This window comes from Hypanus sabinus, chromosome 21, assembly GCF_030144855.1.
Source record: "Hypanus sabinus isolate sHypSab1 chromosome 21, sHypSab1.hap1, whole genome shotgun sequence".
NCBI lineage: Eukaryota > Metazoa > Chordata > Chondrichthyes > Myliobatiformes > Dasyatidae > Hypanus > Hypanus sabinus.
The window spans coordinates 40,217,220-40,236,409 of record NC_082726.1 but is presented as its reverse complement, the minus strand read 5'-3'; the positions used below and the strand labels follow the sequence as shown (position 1 = coordinate 40,236,409).

The following is a 19,190-nucleotide window of genomic DNA, read 5'->3' as shown; positions in this document are numbered from 1 at the left end:
GTCAGTGATGGTGTCTATGCCCCCTACACTGGATGCAGCCAGAGTTCATTCCGTTTCGATAACAGGTACTTGCCTGCAGAAACAATATCCTCACAGGCCATGGACAGTGCAACTGCTTGTCCTTCAGAAGATGATCCAAGCTGTGACTCCAACCGTGAGCCACAAGACATGAAATGCACCACATCAGTAAAGACTGGTAGCAGGAAGGCCCTCATTCCTCCTAGAAGCCAATAATAAGTCGTCTGGGAGACAGGACTTCCAAGAATGAGATCTTTCATGCATTCAAAAGAGAATTGGCATTGTCAGATGATCTCAGCACTTGTGTATGAGTGCCACTGGAAGGAACAGACAGTTCCAGGAGCCCTTTTGGAAGTACTGGTTAATATCTTTCCATCAGATATTAGCATATCTGTGCATTTTCTATTTTCACTTACAAGCTTCCTGAGTGGAAGGAGTCCTGCCATGCAAGCAAAATGATGTAAAAAGATTATCTATGAGTAAAAAGGCTTGGCACAATTCACACGCAGGCTTTGTGGGAAGTCTGTGGGAAACAGAAATGTACTTTGTGAGAAAGGCTTTCAGTGTTGTATCAGTGGCCCATGAACCACCCCTCAAAAAATAATTCAGTGTGGAGCTTTACTGATTCTTCACTGTGATAAGGTGTTTTATGAATGGGTGTTACTGAGCTGTTCTGTTGGTGAGAGTTGAATGTAAAATAATTGAGCAATAAGGAGCTGCAGCAATTTTACATCAAATGAAAGGTCCACATGTCCCAAGTTTAAAGTTAAAGTCAAAGTCTAGTTTATTGTCAAGTACATATGAGTACATGTATGTGCCGGTGCTATGAAAAGCTTAACTTGCATCAGTAGGGCAAGCATGTAGTATCAAATACACAACAACCACGGGGGAGAAAAAACAGGATTTAAGACTGTACAATGCAGGAAATGAATTAGGCCATTCGGCTCATCGAGTCTGCTCCACCATTTCATCATGGCTGATTTATTGTCCTTCAAGCACCATCAAACGCTCTTCGCACATTAACCCTTTCATTCCCAGGATCATTCTCGCGAACCTCCTCTGGATGCTCTCCACTGCCAGTGCACCCTTTCTTAGATAAGGGGTACAAAACTGGTCACAATACTCCAAGTGCAGTCTGACCAATATCTTAAAATGGCTCTATTATTATATTTAAATTGAGTATAATTTAAACATGCAATATACACAATTTTCCCAAAAACAAAGAAACCAATGCTAATAATTAACCGCAGAGGACTGTGAGCAGAAGGGTGGGCTAAGCAGGTACTAGACTGCATAAATGTTAATCCAGAATTAAAGTTTGAAAATCCACCTCATTTAACATTTCAAATCCATCTTTGCCAAAGGGAAGAATTTTGCCAGCCAGTGGTGGGAAGGAATTATTGGAAGGGAATCAAAGAATGGTTTCCTGCAATAACTAGAAGCTTACTACAGCCCCAATCAAAGACTGGTGTCCCACCCAAGGCTACATGCCAACCAATCAGATTGGTGTCTACTCCAAATTGAGAAGCTGGGAAATCTTGATGAAAGCAAGCAGAATTACATGGGGAGGGTGGAGATGAAAAGTCTGGAATTGACTCATAATTAAAATCAATATTTGCTCTTAAGTGGTGGAGTAGCTGCTGTGTTTAAATTTATGGACTATTTGCAGCTCTTACAATTCCACATCCCTCCAGTAGTCTTGCTGGCTTGCTTTTGTCAAGGGGAATGATACATGAGGATGTGGTTTCTTGCTACATTCTTCTGCTTGTAAGTGGTGAAGCAAAACAGCAGATGCACGAAAATGCGGAGAAGTTTCTACAGCAGCAGGCAGAATGTGGAAACAAAGATCAAGGTATCCCTGGATTGGTATGTTTTTTAATTAACTATGGGGAGTGTGGCACTATAAACTGCTGCAGAAAGCTAATGGAAACTGATAATAGAATATGGTAACTTATTAGCTAGGGCTAAGAATCTCTCCCTTATGGTTAGGCTTTTGAAGCGTTTAATTAAATTCTTGGGCAGTTCAGCAGGATATGTGGCAGTTAACTGCAGAGAGAAAGAAACACTAATAATGTCTTATAAAAGAGTTTAAATCTGAACGTGTTGGTGTTTCTGCTGACCTCTGTAATGTACAAAGGCAGAACAGGCAATGTTGCTGTTTATAGTAGTTGAATATCTACTTGTGTTTCAATTACTTCTGTTTTCTGGTTCTTTGCATGAGAAAAACTCCATGGACATTGCAATAAAAAATAGTCCAATGAACTAAGATAATCTTTAATTTTGTCACATCTTTTCTTCTTGGAATGCTCCAGGATGTAGATCATTACCACTTCATACCTCTTTAACCCTCTTGCCACCATAGTTTCTCACTGCAACAAATCCTGAGACTTTGAGTGCTGGAACCCCTAAGTTTGAAGTTTACTTAGCCACTCTGCCATGTTATTTGGAAAGTCAAGGCAGATGTTCTAGTTTTACAGTGAAAAGGTCATTTTCCCATTCTAAAAAGAGCATATTCAGCATGGAAAAGATTACATCCCTCCTAGGCTTCCTGTAAGTTAAGATGCCTCAAGATTTGCTGCCAAAGCCTTGGATATGACACAAGTCTTTGGTTAAGATTGTAGTATAACTCTAGTTATTCTCTTCCAGCTGTGCCCAATAAAATCATCCCTTTGAGGAAGGTGGATTTGGAATATTATTTAAAGTGGATTTTCTAAATTCACCAGCTGCCTGAGCCTACTTTAGTGTCACAGTCCTTAATGGCTCACTTTTTCAGTCAGAACTTTCCAGTTTTAAACTGTGAGGAAACCAGTCCATACAAAACCATGGTAAGATCACACCTGGAATATTGTGTTCAGTTCTGATCGCCTAGGAAGGATATGGAAGCTTCAGAGGAGATTTACCAGGATGCTAATAGGATAGGAGAGCATGTCTTATGAGGGCAGGTTGAGCAAGATGGCGCTTTTCTCTTTGGAGCAAAAGAGAATGACAGGTGACTTGGTAGAAGTGTACAAGATGATGAGGGGCACAGATTGAGTGGGCAGCAAGCACCTTTCTCCCAGGGTGGAAATGGCTAACACAAGCTGATATAATTTTGTGATGCATAGAGGAAGGTATAAGTGGGAGTTCAGAGGTGTTTTTCCACAGAGTGGTGGGTGTATGGAATGCACTGCGAGGGGTGGTGGTGGAGGCAGATAAATTGGGGACATTTGAGAGACTCTTAGATAGGCACATTGATGATATAATAATGGGGAGGGCAATGTGGAATGGAAGGAGTTTGATTGATCTTGGAGGAGACTTTGTGGACTAAACGGCCTTTTTTGTGCTGTATTGTTCCATTAGGAGCCAGGGTGAAGATACATCCCTAACAAATGAGCTGCAAGGTGATCCTTCCCTCTGCCTGCCTGCAGGTCACCCTTGGGCAAGGTGTAGTACCTGCCAAGTCCCCCCTCACCCCCATCAGAGTCATGTGAGGCCATGGGATCAAGCGCTGAATGGTCGTATGAGTAGCTGGCACATATCACAAGTCCTGGTTATGCAACCACTGATGCCAGATAGACAATCTCTGAATAACATTGATAATGACTGTGGTCACTCATCTTGCTTGTAAAGACACTGCCCAGAAGAAGGCAATTGGCAAAACCTATTTGTAGAAAAATTTGCCAAAGACCATGATTGCCTATGCCACACAGCACACTACATAATGATAATGATAAAGATGACTATTCCATACTCTATGTACAACTAAACTCCTGGGTAGAGCGCATAACTAACCTTCAATCAATCTTACAGATCTTTATTGATTGATATCTACTATTATTCAATTTATTCATTATTATTCAGATCATTCAATTACAACTAATAAATTTGAGTAACTTTCACAGATGTTGATTATCATCCACATTCAGCAATGATAATTCTGCATACTCATTGGTTACCACTAATACCTACTATCTACTATTTAAATAAGATTATTAATCGCATTCATCAGGTTGTATACCATTAATACTCAGTGACTACATCAATTCATATTGACATGATTCATATTTTTTTACCTTTATTAACCAAGGAAACATAATAATACATAATTTTAAAAGCTTTTTCTTAATAATATTTTGTAATTTAATTAGAGCCAGTTTGATTAAGACAACTGAAGGTGAGTTTCTCAAAATCTGATGCTTGAGAATTAGCCTGATTTAAGAGAGCACCTGGAGGCATTTTGTTGGTTACATTGGGCCAGCAACTATGCCAGCAAAAAAAAAGCTTCATTTATAGATCTTTGAAGGGAAGGCCTTCTCAGATATACAACAAGGGTCTACTCATTTCTAATTCTTGTCTGGCTCTCAACCCTAAATTTAATTTCTATACCATTGTCAACCACCCTTTCCCCTGCTGAGACACAAAATTCAGGGATTCCTTCTTGAATTCTCTACCTCCTTCTAAGACACATCATTATGCCAACTCTTTAACTGAGACTTTGGTCACCACTGCACTTCCTCCTTTATATGGGTCAGCATTACTTCTTGCTTTGTTAAGCTCCCTTCAAGCAGCTTGGCGTGACTATACAAATGTAAGTTGATGACTGAACTTCATATGGTGTGTAATTCATCCCAATACTTTGGAGAGAATAAAAGTTTGCAGAAGCCCAAGATTCAGTGCTTAAAATCCCTCAACCCTGAGTGGACATTGCTAATTTTGTCTAAGGATAAGCCACATCCTTGATTCTTCAAGTCCATGCTTTCTGTAAATTTGCTTTCAGTTCAAGTCAGCAGGGAAATTTGAAATGCAAATATCCATTGATGCATCAGGTGACAGGCATAACTGTTACAGGGGAACATAAATGAAAACTACAGGAAGCACTCTGTAGGTCAAGTAGCTTCTTTAGTGGTGAGAGGGAGCCAGATAACAATTCAGATCAAGGGCCCTTCATCGGAATTGGAAAAAATGAGAAAACAAGCATGTTCTACAGCTCAGAGTGGGGAACAGTGGAGAGAACAGAGGAAATCTCTGTGAGAGTGTACAGACCAGAGTTGTCAAGGTAACAATTACTTTGAAAACAGAAAGTTGGAGGCAGAAAAGGAAAATAAAACCAAATTGAAACAGAAAGAGAGGGAGAAGTGATTACCTGAAATTATTAAATTCAGTGTTAAGCAGCCAGATGGAAAATGAGTTGTTGTTCTTCAGGCTTCCACTGCCAGTGTTGGAAGTCAGAGCCAGAGGTCAAAGTAGGAGTGGGAAGAGGGATAAAAGCAATTAAAGTGAGAGTCATTCTGAAAAATGGGGTTACTCTTGTTACTCAAGGGTTTATGTAACGTGGCTACCAATCTGCATTTGGTTTCTCCATTGTGGAGGAGACCAGGAGACTAGATCATGAATACTGAATGCAATACTCCATATTGGAGGAAGTACAAGTGATTCACCTTGAATGTCTGTTAGGGTGGTGGGAAGGCAAGAGGTTAAAGGGCAGAAGTGTCTGGAAGTCTCGGTGCAAAGGCAGGTCATCTGCTTGGACTAAAGTCATGCCTTAGACTTTGTGTAATCGAGTACGATGTTCTCCTAAGGGTTGTTGAATGGTGGGGCCTCAGGAGGCTGTAGAGGATGATCTGGAATCCATATATTCTGGTGCAGTGTAGGCAGGAGCAAGTGATGGCTGTGGTTAGTGGGCAGGTCTTTTGGTTGTTCAGTCTCTCCTTTTGCAGCTGCTGCTTATTCTCTGGGACATGGTGGAGATCGTTCTCGTACAGTGCAGCTTCCTCTTAGAGATTTCATCCAGGTGCATTTATTGAGTGCAAAGTCTTCCCAGTTTTTAGGTGTAATGTTTTTATATTTGAAGTGTTTCCTTTGCTCACCTGGGCATTGCTAACCTTCCTCCAGTGGGGGTAAAGGAACTGTTTGCGGAGATGTGGGTTAGGCATCTGGTTGACGTGAGCTAACCATCAGAGTTGGTATTGCTTTATTGGGTTGGTAATGCTGTTCACGTTGGTCTCAGTGCAAAGGCAGGTCATTTGCTTGGAGCAATTAGAAGTTAAAATCATGCTTTAGGAAGCCATTGAATCATTTGTCTAATAGGCTTCTATTGTATGGTAGTGGTTTAAACTAATATGGCAGGGAATGGGTGTGATAGAACTGAGGATGAGCCAGCAGGTTTAAAAGTGGATGATGGGTTAACATAAATGTAAGGAAGGACAAGCCAATGACTGGGTACAAATGCAGACAGAGCAAAGAGTTAAATTGTACCACAGAGAGATTACTGAAGAGACAAGAGGCATTGCTCATGATCTTTCAAGAATCACTTGATCCTGGCAAGGTCCTGGAGGACTGGATGATTGCAAATGTCATTCCACACTTTAAGAAGGGAGGAAGGCAAAAGAAAGGAAATTATAGGCCAGTTGGCCAAACTTCAAAAGTTGGGAAAGTGTTGGAGTCTATTATTAAGGATGAGGTTTGGGGGTACTTGGAGACTAATGATAAAATAAGTCAAAGTCAACATGGTTTCTGTAAAGGGAAATCTTGCTTGACTGACCTGTTGGAGTTTTTTTTTGAGGAAATAAAAAGCAGGGTGGACAAAGGAGAGGCAGTGGATTTCATTTACTTGGATTTTCAGAAGGCATTTGATAAGGTGCCACACATGAGGCTGCTTAACAAGATAAAATCCTATGACATACAGGAAAGATACTGGCATGGATAGCAGAATGGCTGAGAGGCAGGAGGCAGCATGTGGGAATAAAAGGGGCCTTTTCTGGTTGGCTGCCAGTGACTAGTGGTGTTCCTCAGGGGTCAGTATTGGGACTGCTACTTTTCACGTTGTTTGTCAATAATTTAGATAATGGAAATTGATGGCTTTGTGGCAAAGTTTGTGGATGATACAAAGATAGGTGGAGGGGTGAGTAGTGCTGAGGAAACAATGTGATTACTGCAGGACTTTGATAAATTGGAAGAATGGACAAAAATTGGCAAATGGAAAACAGTGTTGGGAAATGTATGATAATGTATTTTGGTAAAAGGAACAATAGTGCAGACTATTACCTAAACGAGGAGAACGTTCAAACATTAGAGATTCTGAGAGACTTGGGAGTCCTTGTGTAAGACTCCAAGAAGGTTAACTTACAGGTTGACTCTGTGGTAAAGAAGCCAAATGCAATGTTGGCATTTATTTCAAAGGGAATAAGAATATCAAAGCAAGGAGATAATGCTGAGCCTTTAAGACACTAGTCAGGCTTCATTTGGAGTATTGCCGACAGTTTAGGCCCCATATCTCAGAAGGGATGTGTTGTCATTGGAGCGAGTCCAGACGAGGTTCACGAGGATGATTCTGGGACTGAAGGGGTTATCATATGAGTGTTTGGCAGCTTTGGGCCTATAATCACTGGAATTTAGAAGAATGCAGGTGGATCTCATTGAAACCTATCGAATGTTGAAAGCACCAGACAGAGTTCAATTGGAAAGGATGTTTCCTATGGTGGGGGTATCCAGAACTAGAGGGGACAGTCTCAAAATTGAGGGGCAACCTTTTAGAACAGGAGGAATGTTTTAGCCAGAGAGTAGTGAATCTGTGTAATGCTCTGCCACACACTGCAGTGCAGGCCAAGTCTGTGGGTATATTTAAGGCAGAAATTGATAGTTTTCGGATCAGTCAGGTCATCAAGGGATATGGCGAGAAGGCAGTTGTATGGAGTTGAGAGGAATCCAGGATCAACCATGATGTATTGGCAGAGCAGACTGAATGGCCTAATTCAGCTCTTATGTCTTGTGGTCTTGTGCTCTACACCATTCAGATATATAGGTAAGCTGTGCATGCAATAGAATTTCTAGTTCAGATGCTGAGCATCGGAACATTTCTTTCAGAAGAGTCAGATTTTTTAAAAACAAAGGCATGGTGCTGAGGCGCATCAGACAAATGTGGCTGTTTCTCCAAATTAACATTTAAGCAATAATTGTGCTTGTCACAAAGAAATATGTAACTTGCACTCAAATGGATCATTCAACAATAAGTTAAGATTATTTGTTTTTTGTTTTTGAGTTTAATCCTGTGTATTAATGCAATTGTAAATCAGGTATTCTAGAAAGAGATAAAGAATACTCCTTTTCTACATTTTTATAGCACAATACTACATCTCACAGTGATAATTAGTTCCAAGGGCCTTTCCAAAAGCTGCTTCTGTTTCCTAATTCACCATGTCTAATTCCTCATAAGCCAAGCAACACACATAATTTTGAAGGAACTCAGCAGGCCAGGCAGCATCTATGGGGGGGAAAAAGGTACAGTCAACATTTCAGGCTGAAACTGTGCTAAAACCCTGAGTCCTGCCAAAGGGTTTCATCCTGAAATGTTGACTGTACTTTTTTCCATAGATGTTGCCTGGCTTGCTGAGTTCCTCTAGCATTTTGTGTGTGTTGCTTGGTTTTCCAGCATCTGTAGATTCTACCTTGTTTGTGGCCTCAGCAGCCAATGCCAATTTTCATTGGGTCCCTGTTGAACAGTATTCCAATTTTAATATTCATATTTCTCCTTACCTCGCCTCCCATGCCCTCTCCCACATCCTATCCCTTGCCCTCTCCCTCTCCCTGTATCTCCTACAGCCATCTAACATCACTCCATTCTCCAAAACTATTTCTTGACCCTGCCCCGATAACGTTGTGAGTCTCTTAATAACCCTTCATGTTCTGCAGTACAAAGAGCAAACTCTATTAGATGAACTAAGACCCAAGGTCCTTGAAACTGTGACACATTTTGCAGATTTCACAGTGTGGTACAGTTAAATTATAAGCTTTTACTTAAAATAATGTCAGCAGGTGTTTCCACAGGCAACTTTCTTACTGCAGAAACATTTACCTGAAAGACATGGCTTGAACTGACATTTTTATCTACAATTATCTTCAAATATCATTCGATTTGCTAATGGATGCCATAGACTTTTATAGTGCAGCTTTGCGAAATATTGTCATTCATGCAATGATGACTTCTAAAGATTATAGTAGTTATACTTGGCAGGGTGTAGGGAGGCTGTCAAGATCCCTAAAGATGTATTGCTTTTAGGAGGGCAAAAGGTTTTCAGTTTCTTTCTTATTGTTCTGAAGATAGTGGCTCATTCTGAACTATATCACCAATGGTGATGAATGCCTCAGTAAAGGGTGTGCTGGTAATTCTCCAGAGAGTGCAGGTCTAAATGTCACCATGCCACAGTTAGAGCAGAACAGTGCAGTGCAACAGTATCATCCCTTTGAAGCTAATCAATGAGCTTTAAGACCTAAGTCTTTGTGCAAATAGATCCTTGATTTCCTCTCTTGAAGACCCCAGTCAACTTGGATTGCCAACAATATCGCTTCGACAATCGCCATCAACACAGGCACAGTGCAAGACTGTGTGCTTTAAACTTATGACTGTGAGGCTAAGTAAAGCGCCAATGCTCTATTTAAGTTTGCTGATGACACTGCTGCTGTTGGCTGAATTAAAGGTGGTGTTGAACCGGCATATAGGCTGGAGATCGAAAATCTGGTTGAATGGTGTCACAACAACATCTCACTCAATGTCAGCAAAGGCAAAGAGTTATTGACTACTGGAGGAGAAAGCCCAAGCTTCATGATCCGTTCCTCATTGGAGTATTGGAGATGGATTGTCCGTAATGTTAAATTCCTTGGTGTTATCATTTCAGAGAACTTGCCCTGGGACCTACACACAAGTGTTATTACAAAGAAAACATGGGAGCACCTCTACTTAGAGTGCACAAATTCAGCATGTCACCTAAAACTTTGATAAACTTCTGAATACTGTATCCACAACGGAAAGTATCCTGAATGGTTGCATCATGGACTGGTGTGGAACCAACAATACCTTTGAATGGAAAAGCCTACAAAAATATAGTAGGTACAACGCAGTCCATCACAGGAAACAGTCTCCCCACCAATGGGCACATCAACAAGGAGCACTGTCACAGGAAAGCAACATCCATCATCCACCATTTGGATTATGCTCTCTTCTCACTTCTGCCATCAGGAAGGTGTACAGGAGCATTAGGTCCCACACCGCCAGATATAGGAACAGTTATTAACTTTCAACCATCAGTTTCCTGAACCAGCTGGGATAACTTCATGCACTTCAACACTCAGATTCCACAACCTATAGGTTTACTCTAAAGGACTATATAACTTATTCTCAGTATTATCCATTATCTTTTTAATCTACATATCTATTTTTTTGCCTTTCTGCAGGTTGTCATCTTTTGCACATTGGTTGTTCGTAAGTCTTTGTGTATGGTTCTTCATTGATTGTATTGTATTTTTTGTTCTACTTTGAATGTAAGCAGATGGATCTCAGAAGTATATGGTGACATATATGTACTTTGATAATAAATTTGCTCTGAACTGTGCCTGTTACAGAATATGTACTTCTGAGTTCACACAGTGTTCCACTTACAGAGAAATGCAGTGCAGTTAACTAAGGAGCAAGGCTAATGATGAGTTGTATTGAGAGATCAGAAATTCTTTATTGTTCAAGAGTATATTAATAGAGTTTTATAACAATAGGATAGAAGTTGTCCTTGAGTTCAGTGGCATGTGTTCTCAAGCTTTGTATCCTCAGCTTAATGAGAGTATTGAGAGTATCCTAAGCAGCTGCATCGCTGCCTGGTTCGGAAATTGCACCATCTTGGATTGCAAGACCCTGCAGCAGATAGTGAGGTCAGCTGAGAAGATCATCTTCCCACCATTACGGACATTAACACTACATGCTGCAACCATAAAGCAAACAGCATTATGAAGGACCCCATGCACCCCTCGTACAAACCCTTCTCTCTCCTGCCATCTGGGAAAAGGCACTGAAGCATTTGGACTCTCACGACCAGACTATGTAACAGTTTCTTCCCCCAAGCTATCAGACTCTTCAATACCCAGAGCCTGGACTAACACCTTACTGCCTTATTGTCTTGTTTATTATTTATTGTAATGCCTGCACTATTTTGTGTACTTTATGCAGATTGGTCTGTAGTCTAGTGTAGTCGTGTTGTTTTACTTAGTTCACTCTAGTTTTGTACTGTCATGTAACAAAAGCATGGGGAGGAGAGAGAATGCACATCCTTGATCTGACTTGGTTATACTTCCTATGAGAATGCCATTACCTTCCCTCACTTTCTTCATCACCATCAGATCTTCTCTGAAACCACCATTTTTCACAGATGTGTTTCCAAGGTGAACTCCTTTACCTTTTCTCACAAACAAGAGAAAATCTGCAGATGCTGGAAATCCAAGCTGCTGAGGGGTCTCTGCCTGAAACGTCAACTGTTTACTCTTTTCCATAGATGCTGCCTGGACCGCTGAGTTCCTCCATTTCTGTGGGTGTTCCTTAACCTTGTTTCTACATTACCGAAAAGGGTGTCAATTGCATTTGTCTTATTTCCTAAATGTCAGCTCTCTCCTTTCCTCTTACACATAACAAGAACAAGGTCCTCCTTGTCCTCACCCTACCACACTCATCATCTTCCCTGTATTTAATGGATCACCCACCATGATTACCAACAATTCAAATTCAATTGTCATTCAAAGATGCATGAATACAGCCAAATGAAGTAATATTACTCTGGTCCCAAAGTGCAAAACGCAGTATCAACAGGCATCCAGAGTACAAGGCACATATAATATAACAATGCCTCCACAAAGATTCCTCCCCTCCTTTAAACATTAGAGGTGAGAACAAAAGTCAGCTATTTGGCCACTTGTGTCCATTCAATAAGAGCATGTTTGCTTCAGTCTGGCTCTCAGCAATATTTCCCTGTGTTCTTCCCATACCTTTTGATTCCTTTGTAATTTCAATGTCTGTGAATCTCTATAGTGGATATATTAAGGGCTCAATCTACACCATTTCATGTGTGGAGAGTTTCTAAGATTCAAGATCCTCCAAGAAGAGATTCTTCCTCATCTCCATCTTTATCTCTGTTGTGACTGGCTGTTGTAAAGCTATGCCCCAAGCCAGATATTTCCACTACAAGACCACAGTACTACAAAAACATTTTCTAGCATCCAGCCTATCTCAGAAATTAATGTTTCGTAAGATCGCCTCACATTCTTCTGTACTTCAGTGAATATTGGCCAAACTTGTTGAGCGTTTCTTCACATGTCAACTTCTTCATCACAAGAATCAACGCAGAGACCATTATCTTATAATGACAATTGTTATTTAAGTTTGGAGAACAAAACTATGCACTGGCACTTGATAGAGTGGTAACAAAACCTTGCTACTTCTGTATTCTATCCTCCCTACAGAAAAAACAAACATTCCACAGCATTACTAAATACATGCTGGTATTTCCATGCCATCTCTTTCTGTTTCATGAACAAAGATTTCCATATCCTATTGCATTGTAACTTTTTTTAATCTCATTCTGCTCAGTTAATTTGCTTTTTAATTCTTTCGTCCAAAGCATTCCAAAGGAACTATTCTCTCTGAGCCTTGCTTCCATCTTCTCTAAATTCCAATCATTTTCTCATGTACTCTCCAATGAATGGAGCACCTATCCTTTTTACCTCTTTCCTTCCCAACCCCCCAAGCATCCAAGTGAAGCAGTGAAACACTTCCCAATATTGTACACTACATCCTATGTTCACAATGTCCTCTCCTCTACAAGGAAAACCAAGTGTTAACCACACCCCATTCAGACTACAATGTTGAACCTGAGCTCGGGCTACCTTTCAGTTCAACTCTACACTCTACCACTTCTCTGACCTGCCTTAGGCTTCCTACACGGTTCAAAATATGCTGAATGCAAAACGGAGGAATAACACTTCTTCTGTCTGAAAAATATTATAGCCTGCTGGACTCAAGATGGAATTCAACTAGAATCAGAATCGGGTGCATTGTCACTGATAGGTCTTGAAATTTGTTGTTCTGTGGCAGGAATACAGTACAAGACATACAAAAACATTTTCTAGCATCCTTCGAATGTCAGCATTTAATGGTTTGTTCTCTATCCTCCTCTGTTATTTCAAGTTTCACTTGTAACCCAAATAACATTATTAGTAAGGCTTGACTATCGTCCAGCAGCACCACCACACCCCTGCTCTCCAACCATTACTGACCCTTTCTTCACTCTTATTAATATTTCTTTGTCTCTGCTTTTCCCAATTCTGATGAAAACCATTGAACCTGAAAGGATATCTCTATTTTCTTGTCCACGCAGCGTATTTTCTGGTTTCACTTCCAGCTCCAAGATGCGTAGGATTTAGCTTTCAATGGTGCCTACTGAATGTAGGAAACTGTCAGAGGCACAGGTTGAGATTCGGATAGGTGACCAAAAGCTTAGTAAAAGTAGGAGCTTTTATCATGTTTTGTAATGGAATTTGGTAAATGGGTAAATTTGTTTATTATTGCCACATGCAGTGGAAACCTTTGTTTTGCGTGCCATCTACACCGATAGTTTCATCACATCGGTGCATTGACATAGTAAGAACAAAGAAGTAGAGGCTAAATTGGGGATGGGTTTGTTGATAATTCCAGAAAGCGGAATGCATCGCTAATAACGACTGAATAATTAACTTCAGGGATGACTGAGAGGCTGGAATGCAGATCTCTCAGAAGTAGGGATTACACAGGAAATGTGGAGGTGGTGGGGAGATTCGAAAACAAGGGTGAGAATTTTTTAATATTAAGGTACAGTTCAACTAAGAGCCAATGTAATTTAAATGAATGCAAACAGTCAGTAGAAGTAACTGTTAGATTGTTGTATTGTTCACTAATCCTGTTTAGTGAAGAGAATCTGCCATCTTTACCCAGTGTGGACTAAATGTGAATACAATCACAAGCAAGAGAAAATCTGCAGATACTGGAAATCCAAGCTGCGCGCACGCGCGCACACACACACACACACACACACACACACACACACACACACACAAACTCAGCAGGAGGCCAGGTAGCATCTATGGGGGGAGAGAAAACTTAGTCAACATTTTGGGCTGAGACCCTTCATCAGGACTGGAGAAAAAAAATGAGGAGTCAGAATTAGAAGATGGGGAGGGGAGGAAGAAACATGAGGCAATGGGTGAAACTGGGAGGTGGAGGGGTGAAGTAAAGAGCTGGAAAGTTGATTAGTGAAAGCGACACAAAGCTGGAGAAGGGGGAATCTAATAAGGGAGGACAGGAGGCCATGGAGAAAAGAAAAGGGTAGAAATACCAGAGCGGTGATTGGCAGGCAAGGAGATGAGGTGTGAATGAGAAATTGTGAAGGGAGGGGCATTACTGGAAGTTCAAGAAATCTATATTCACCCCTTTAGGTTGGAGGCTACTTAGAAGGAATATAATGTGTTACTTCTCCAACCTGAGTGTGGCCTCATTACGACAGTAGAGGAGGCCATGGACTGGCATGTTGGAATGGGAAGTGGAATTAAAATAGGTGGCCACTGGGAGATCCCACTTCTTCTGGCAGACAGAGTGTAGGCGCTCAGCAAAGTGGTCTCCCAATCCACTTTGGGACTCACTGATATACAGGAGGCCACACTGGGAGCACTGGATGCCATAGATGACCTCAGCAGACTCGCAGGTGAAGTGTTGCCTCACCTGGAAGAACTGTTTAGGGCCCTGAATTGTAGTGAGGGAGGAGGTGCAGGAGTAGCACTTGTTCTGCTTACAGCCACTTGTTCTGTAGGTCCAACAGACTGACCGCTACCTTGCTGAGGCCCACTGTCAACCGTCAGACATCTACTCTTACTTGTCCCTTGAACAGGATTCTACTAAAGAGCACCAGACCATTGTCTCCCACACCATCACCAAACTTATGAACTCTGGGGATTTCCCATCCACTGCCACCAACCTCATAGCTACCTCACCCCACAGTTCCTACCTCCTACACAAGATCCACAAACCTGTCTGTCCAGATACGCCCATTGTTTCTGCTTGTTCCTGCCCCACTGACTCATACGTGCTTACCACGACTAAGTTTAATTCCCCCGTGGTTTAGTCTCTCAGCCACTTCACATGCTTTTGATCTTTTCATTAATTTCATGTTCCCTGGCCCCAAGCATCTTATTTTCACCATGGATGTCCAGTCCCTGTACACCTCCATCCCTCATCAGGAAGTCTACATAATGTTCTGTTTCTTTCTGGACATCAGACCGAAAGAATTCCCCTCCAGCACCACTCTCCCCTTCTGGTGGAACTTGTCCTCACCTTCAATAATTTTTCATTTGACTCCTCCCACTTCCTTCAAACAAAAGGTGTAGCCATGGGTACTCGCATGGGTCCCACCTATGCCTGCCTTTTTGTCAGTTACATGGAACAGTCCATATTCCAAGCCTACACTGTCATCACTCCGCAGCTTTTCCTACGCTACATCGATGACTGTATTGGAGCTGCTTCCAACATCCATGCCCAGCTTGTTGACTTCTTCAACTTTGCCTCTAGCTTCCACCCTGCCCTCAAATTTACCTGGTCCATTTCTGACACCTCCCTCTCATTTCTCAATCTGTCTCACTCTGGAGATAACTTATCGACTTCGTCTGTTATAAACCCACAGCCTCTCACAGCTTCCCACGCTGTTACTTGTAAAAAATGGCATCTCCATCACATCTGCTCTCAGGATGAGGCTTTTCATTCCAAGAGGAGGAGATGTCCTCCTTCAAAGAAAGGGACTTCTCTTCCTTCACTATCAACACTGTCCTCAACTGCATCTCTTCTATCCCGCACATGTCTCCTCACCCTATCATCCCGCCACCCTACAAGGGATGGGACTCCTCTTATCCTCACCTACCACCCCACCTGCCTCCACAACCAGCATATCTCTCTAACTTTTGCCATTTATAACAGGGTGCCACCACCAAGCATGTTTTTCCCTCTTCCCACTGCCAACTTTCTGCTTTCCTCAGGGATCGCTCCCTACATGATTCCCTTGTACATTTGTCCCTACTGATCTCCCACCTGGCACTTACCCTTGTAAGCAGAAAGTGCTACACCTCCTCCCTCATTACATTCAGAGCCCTAAACAGTCCTTCCAGGTGAGTCTGTTGGAGTTATCTACTGTCTCCGGTGCTCAGTGACACCTGACATAGATTGGGAGAACACTTCGCTGAGCACCTACACTTCATCTGCCAGAAAAAGCATAATCTCCCAGTGGCCACCCATTTTAATTCCACTTCCCATTCGACATCTCAGTCCATGGCCTCCTCTACTGTTGCGATGAGGCTACACTCAGGTTGGAAGAGCAACATCCTGTATTCTGTTTGGGTAGCTCCAACCTGATGGCATGAACGTTGATTTCTCAAACTTTCGGAAATGCCCCCTCCCCATCATTGCCCATCCCCTTTTCCCTCTCTCACCTTATCTCCTTACCTGCCCATCAACTCCCTCTGGTGCTCCTCCTCCTTTTCTTTCTTACCTGGCCTGCTGTCCCCTCCTGTCTGATCTCCCCCTTCTCCAGCCCTATGTCACTTTCACCCATCAACTCCCAGCTCTTTACTTCACCCCTCCCCCCTCCCAGTTTCACCCATCACCTCGTGTTTCCTCCTCCCTCCCTCCACCTTCTAATTCTGACTCCTCATTTTCCTTCTCCATTCCTGTTGAAGGGTCTTGGCCCCAAAACTTCAACTATACTCATTTCAATAGATACTGCCTGGCCTGCTGTTTTCCTCTAACACTTTGTGTATGTTACTTTTGAATCCACACTGGTCTGGTTGACTCTAAATGGCTTTCCAAAGTGACCAGCAAACTATCTAGTTTGAGGGATTTGTGAAATTCCCCACAACCCCCTCTGCCTTTCCCAGAGACACCACTAGCCCAGAATTAAATATCAAATATATCCAGAGATACAGCCATTTGAGTAATGACGGACAGACATACTTTATTGATCCCAAGGGAAATTGGGTTTCGTTACAGTCACACCAACCAAGATTAGTGTAGAGATATAGCAATATAAAACCATAAATAATTAAATAATAATAAGTAAATTATTCCAAGTGGAAATAAGTCCAGGACCAGCCTATTGGCTCAGGGTATCTGACACTCCGAGGGAGGAATTGTAAAGTTTGATGGCCACAGGCAGGAATGACTTCCTATGACGCTCAGTGTTGCATCTCGGTGGAACGAGTCTCTGGCTGAACGTACTGCTGTGCCTAACCAGTACATTATGGAGTGGATGGGAGACATTGTCCAAGATGCCATGCAACTTGGACAGCATCCTCTTTTCAGACACCACCGTCAGAGAGTCCAGTTCCACCCCCACAACATCACTGGCCTTACGAATGAGTTTGTTGATTCTGTTGGTGTCTGCTACCCTCAGCCTGTTGCCCCAGCACACAACAGCAAACACGATAGCACTGGCCACCACAGACTCGTAGAACATCCTCAGCATCGTCCGGCAGATGTTAAATGTTAATGGTGATTGAGGTAAAAAGGCTCAGCAAATTCTTTTCCTGGGAGGAACTACAGCTCCAGCTCAACTTTGTCCTCTGGACACCAGTCTTCTGAAATGTAACCTTGGAAAATGGTTCCTCTCCTGAGAAGAGATTCCGAGGCCAGCAATATTGTGTCTATCTTTAGCTCATTGAAAACTGCCAAATCAATGCACCTGAGTCCTGAAGGGCAGTACAGTTGTATTATATATTGGACAATGCTCTTAATGGAATTATCAGATGTTTTGGGCACAATTGTCATGATTATCAACGTATGGACTTTTACTATATGAGGTTTCTAACTTGTCACTATTACAAGACCTTTAGTACATCTCAATCATGAGGGCACTCACCTCTGCACTCAAGGCACAACTTCAAGGTTAGTGCTCTATTACTGTCAGGAGACTACCTGAAATGTTGTAATCCTACAAAGGAGAAACAGTACAGCCTGACAATGAGATAATCAATCAAACAAAGATTGAGGTTAATTATTCTAGATGTTAATTTGAGATGGTTTATCAGTTTAACCAGGTGGAACATGACATAAAAGAAATCAATTCTACACAACAAGCTCCTGTAGGCACTTAAGCTTACAGATAAATAGGCATTTACTTAAAACAGACTTGAGGCAGCACCAAAGAGCTTCAGAATTACCATGTCCTTTTCAAGCAACTCCAGCAAATGAATCTCTGTGTGTGTTTTGAAATTGCATGGTTCAGGACCAGAAGGACAAAGGAAAGTAATAGCCACACTGTCCCATTTATTAGCTACCCCAATTTAATGATTTGGACCCTCTGCTTCAGAGCTGAGTTAAAGTGCTAATTGACAGGTTGATGTAATGAGGGTATACTGAACTAGTGAGGTAATCTCTATTCATCCGAGAACTTTACTGTACTATACTTCCATGCACAGAACTCAGTTCTCAGAAGCACATAGAAAGTCGGAGCTTATTCTAATTATGAGCTGCAGCTGTACTGATAAAGCCAGAACTTGCTGTGGATTCCTAATGTCCCTGATCTGAGGTGATGGTTCAGAACCTACCACAAGGATGGGTCTCGAGTCAGGCGTGTGTCAGGCTGAGAAAGAATCCCAGATTCTTTTCCCAAAAGATGGCTGTGAGCTAGAGGAACCATTATTACAGATACTAGATCCTTATTCCATATATATTTAACATAATGTCTACTGTTGTCCATGGCAACAAACTGCTGTGGACCACAGCAAAATGTTGTACAGGATCTGTCGATACAATACCCTGCCAGGTATTTTCCTTGGAACATAACTGTCAGGTGTTGACCTTGATAGCATATCTCCCTGTGCTGGATCTTGTAACAAAATGCCTGATTCTGGTCCCTACATTGTGCTTTGTCATTGGTCCCTGCACCAACATAACATCTTGTGTTGGCCTCTGCTATGCACTGTCTGGTATTGGTCTCTGTAGTACATTATCCTGCAAAGTTCTGGTGCTACTACAACACCAGATCCAGTGTTGACCACCACATCTCCTCCCTGGCATTGAGCGCTGCAATTACGCTCTAGTGTTAGCTCTGCAACCTACAATCTGCTGGTCCAAATTATCTGATACTGTCCCTGCAATGTAACATCATAAAGGCTGCTATAAAATTCTATTTGGTGTTGCCCCTACAATATAAGCTCTGTTGTCCACAGTCCAGTTTGTGTTGGATTCACCAACTGCAGTTGATTCCTGCAACCAGCTGGTATTGCCTCTGCTAACTACCATTGGCATTTGTCCCCTTTGTCATATCATCTATTGTTAAGCCATACAACAAACTGTCCAGTACTTTCAT

General features: G+C 42.0%; 1 protein-coding gene across 2 annotated transcripts in view; it reads left to right on the top strand.

The window, feature by feature from the left end:
• Positions 1 to 1,744: 1,744 nt before the first annotated feature.
• Positions 1,745 to 19,190, top strand: part of LOC132378983 (rho GTPase-activating protein 22-like) — a 472,736-nt gene continuing 455,290 nt past the window's right edge. Inside the window, exon 1 of one of the 2 annotated variants that reach the window (XM_059946399.1) lies at positions 1,745 to 1,884. In XM_059946399.1, the coding sequence (XP_059802382.1) occupies positions 1,851 to 1,884 (34 nt within the window). In that variant the 5' untranslated portion in view covers positions 1,745 to 1,850. The remainder of the gene's footprint in view (positions 1,885 to 19,190) is intronic. The other variant, XM_059946397.1, reaches the window with a different exon arrangement.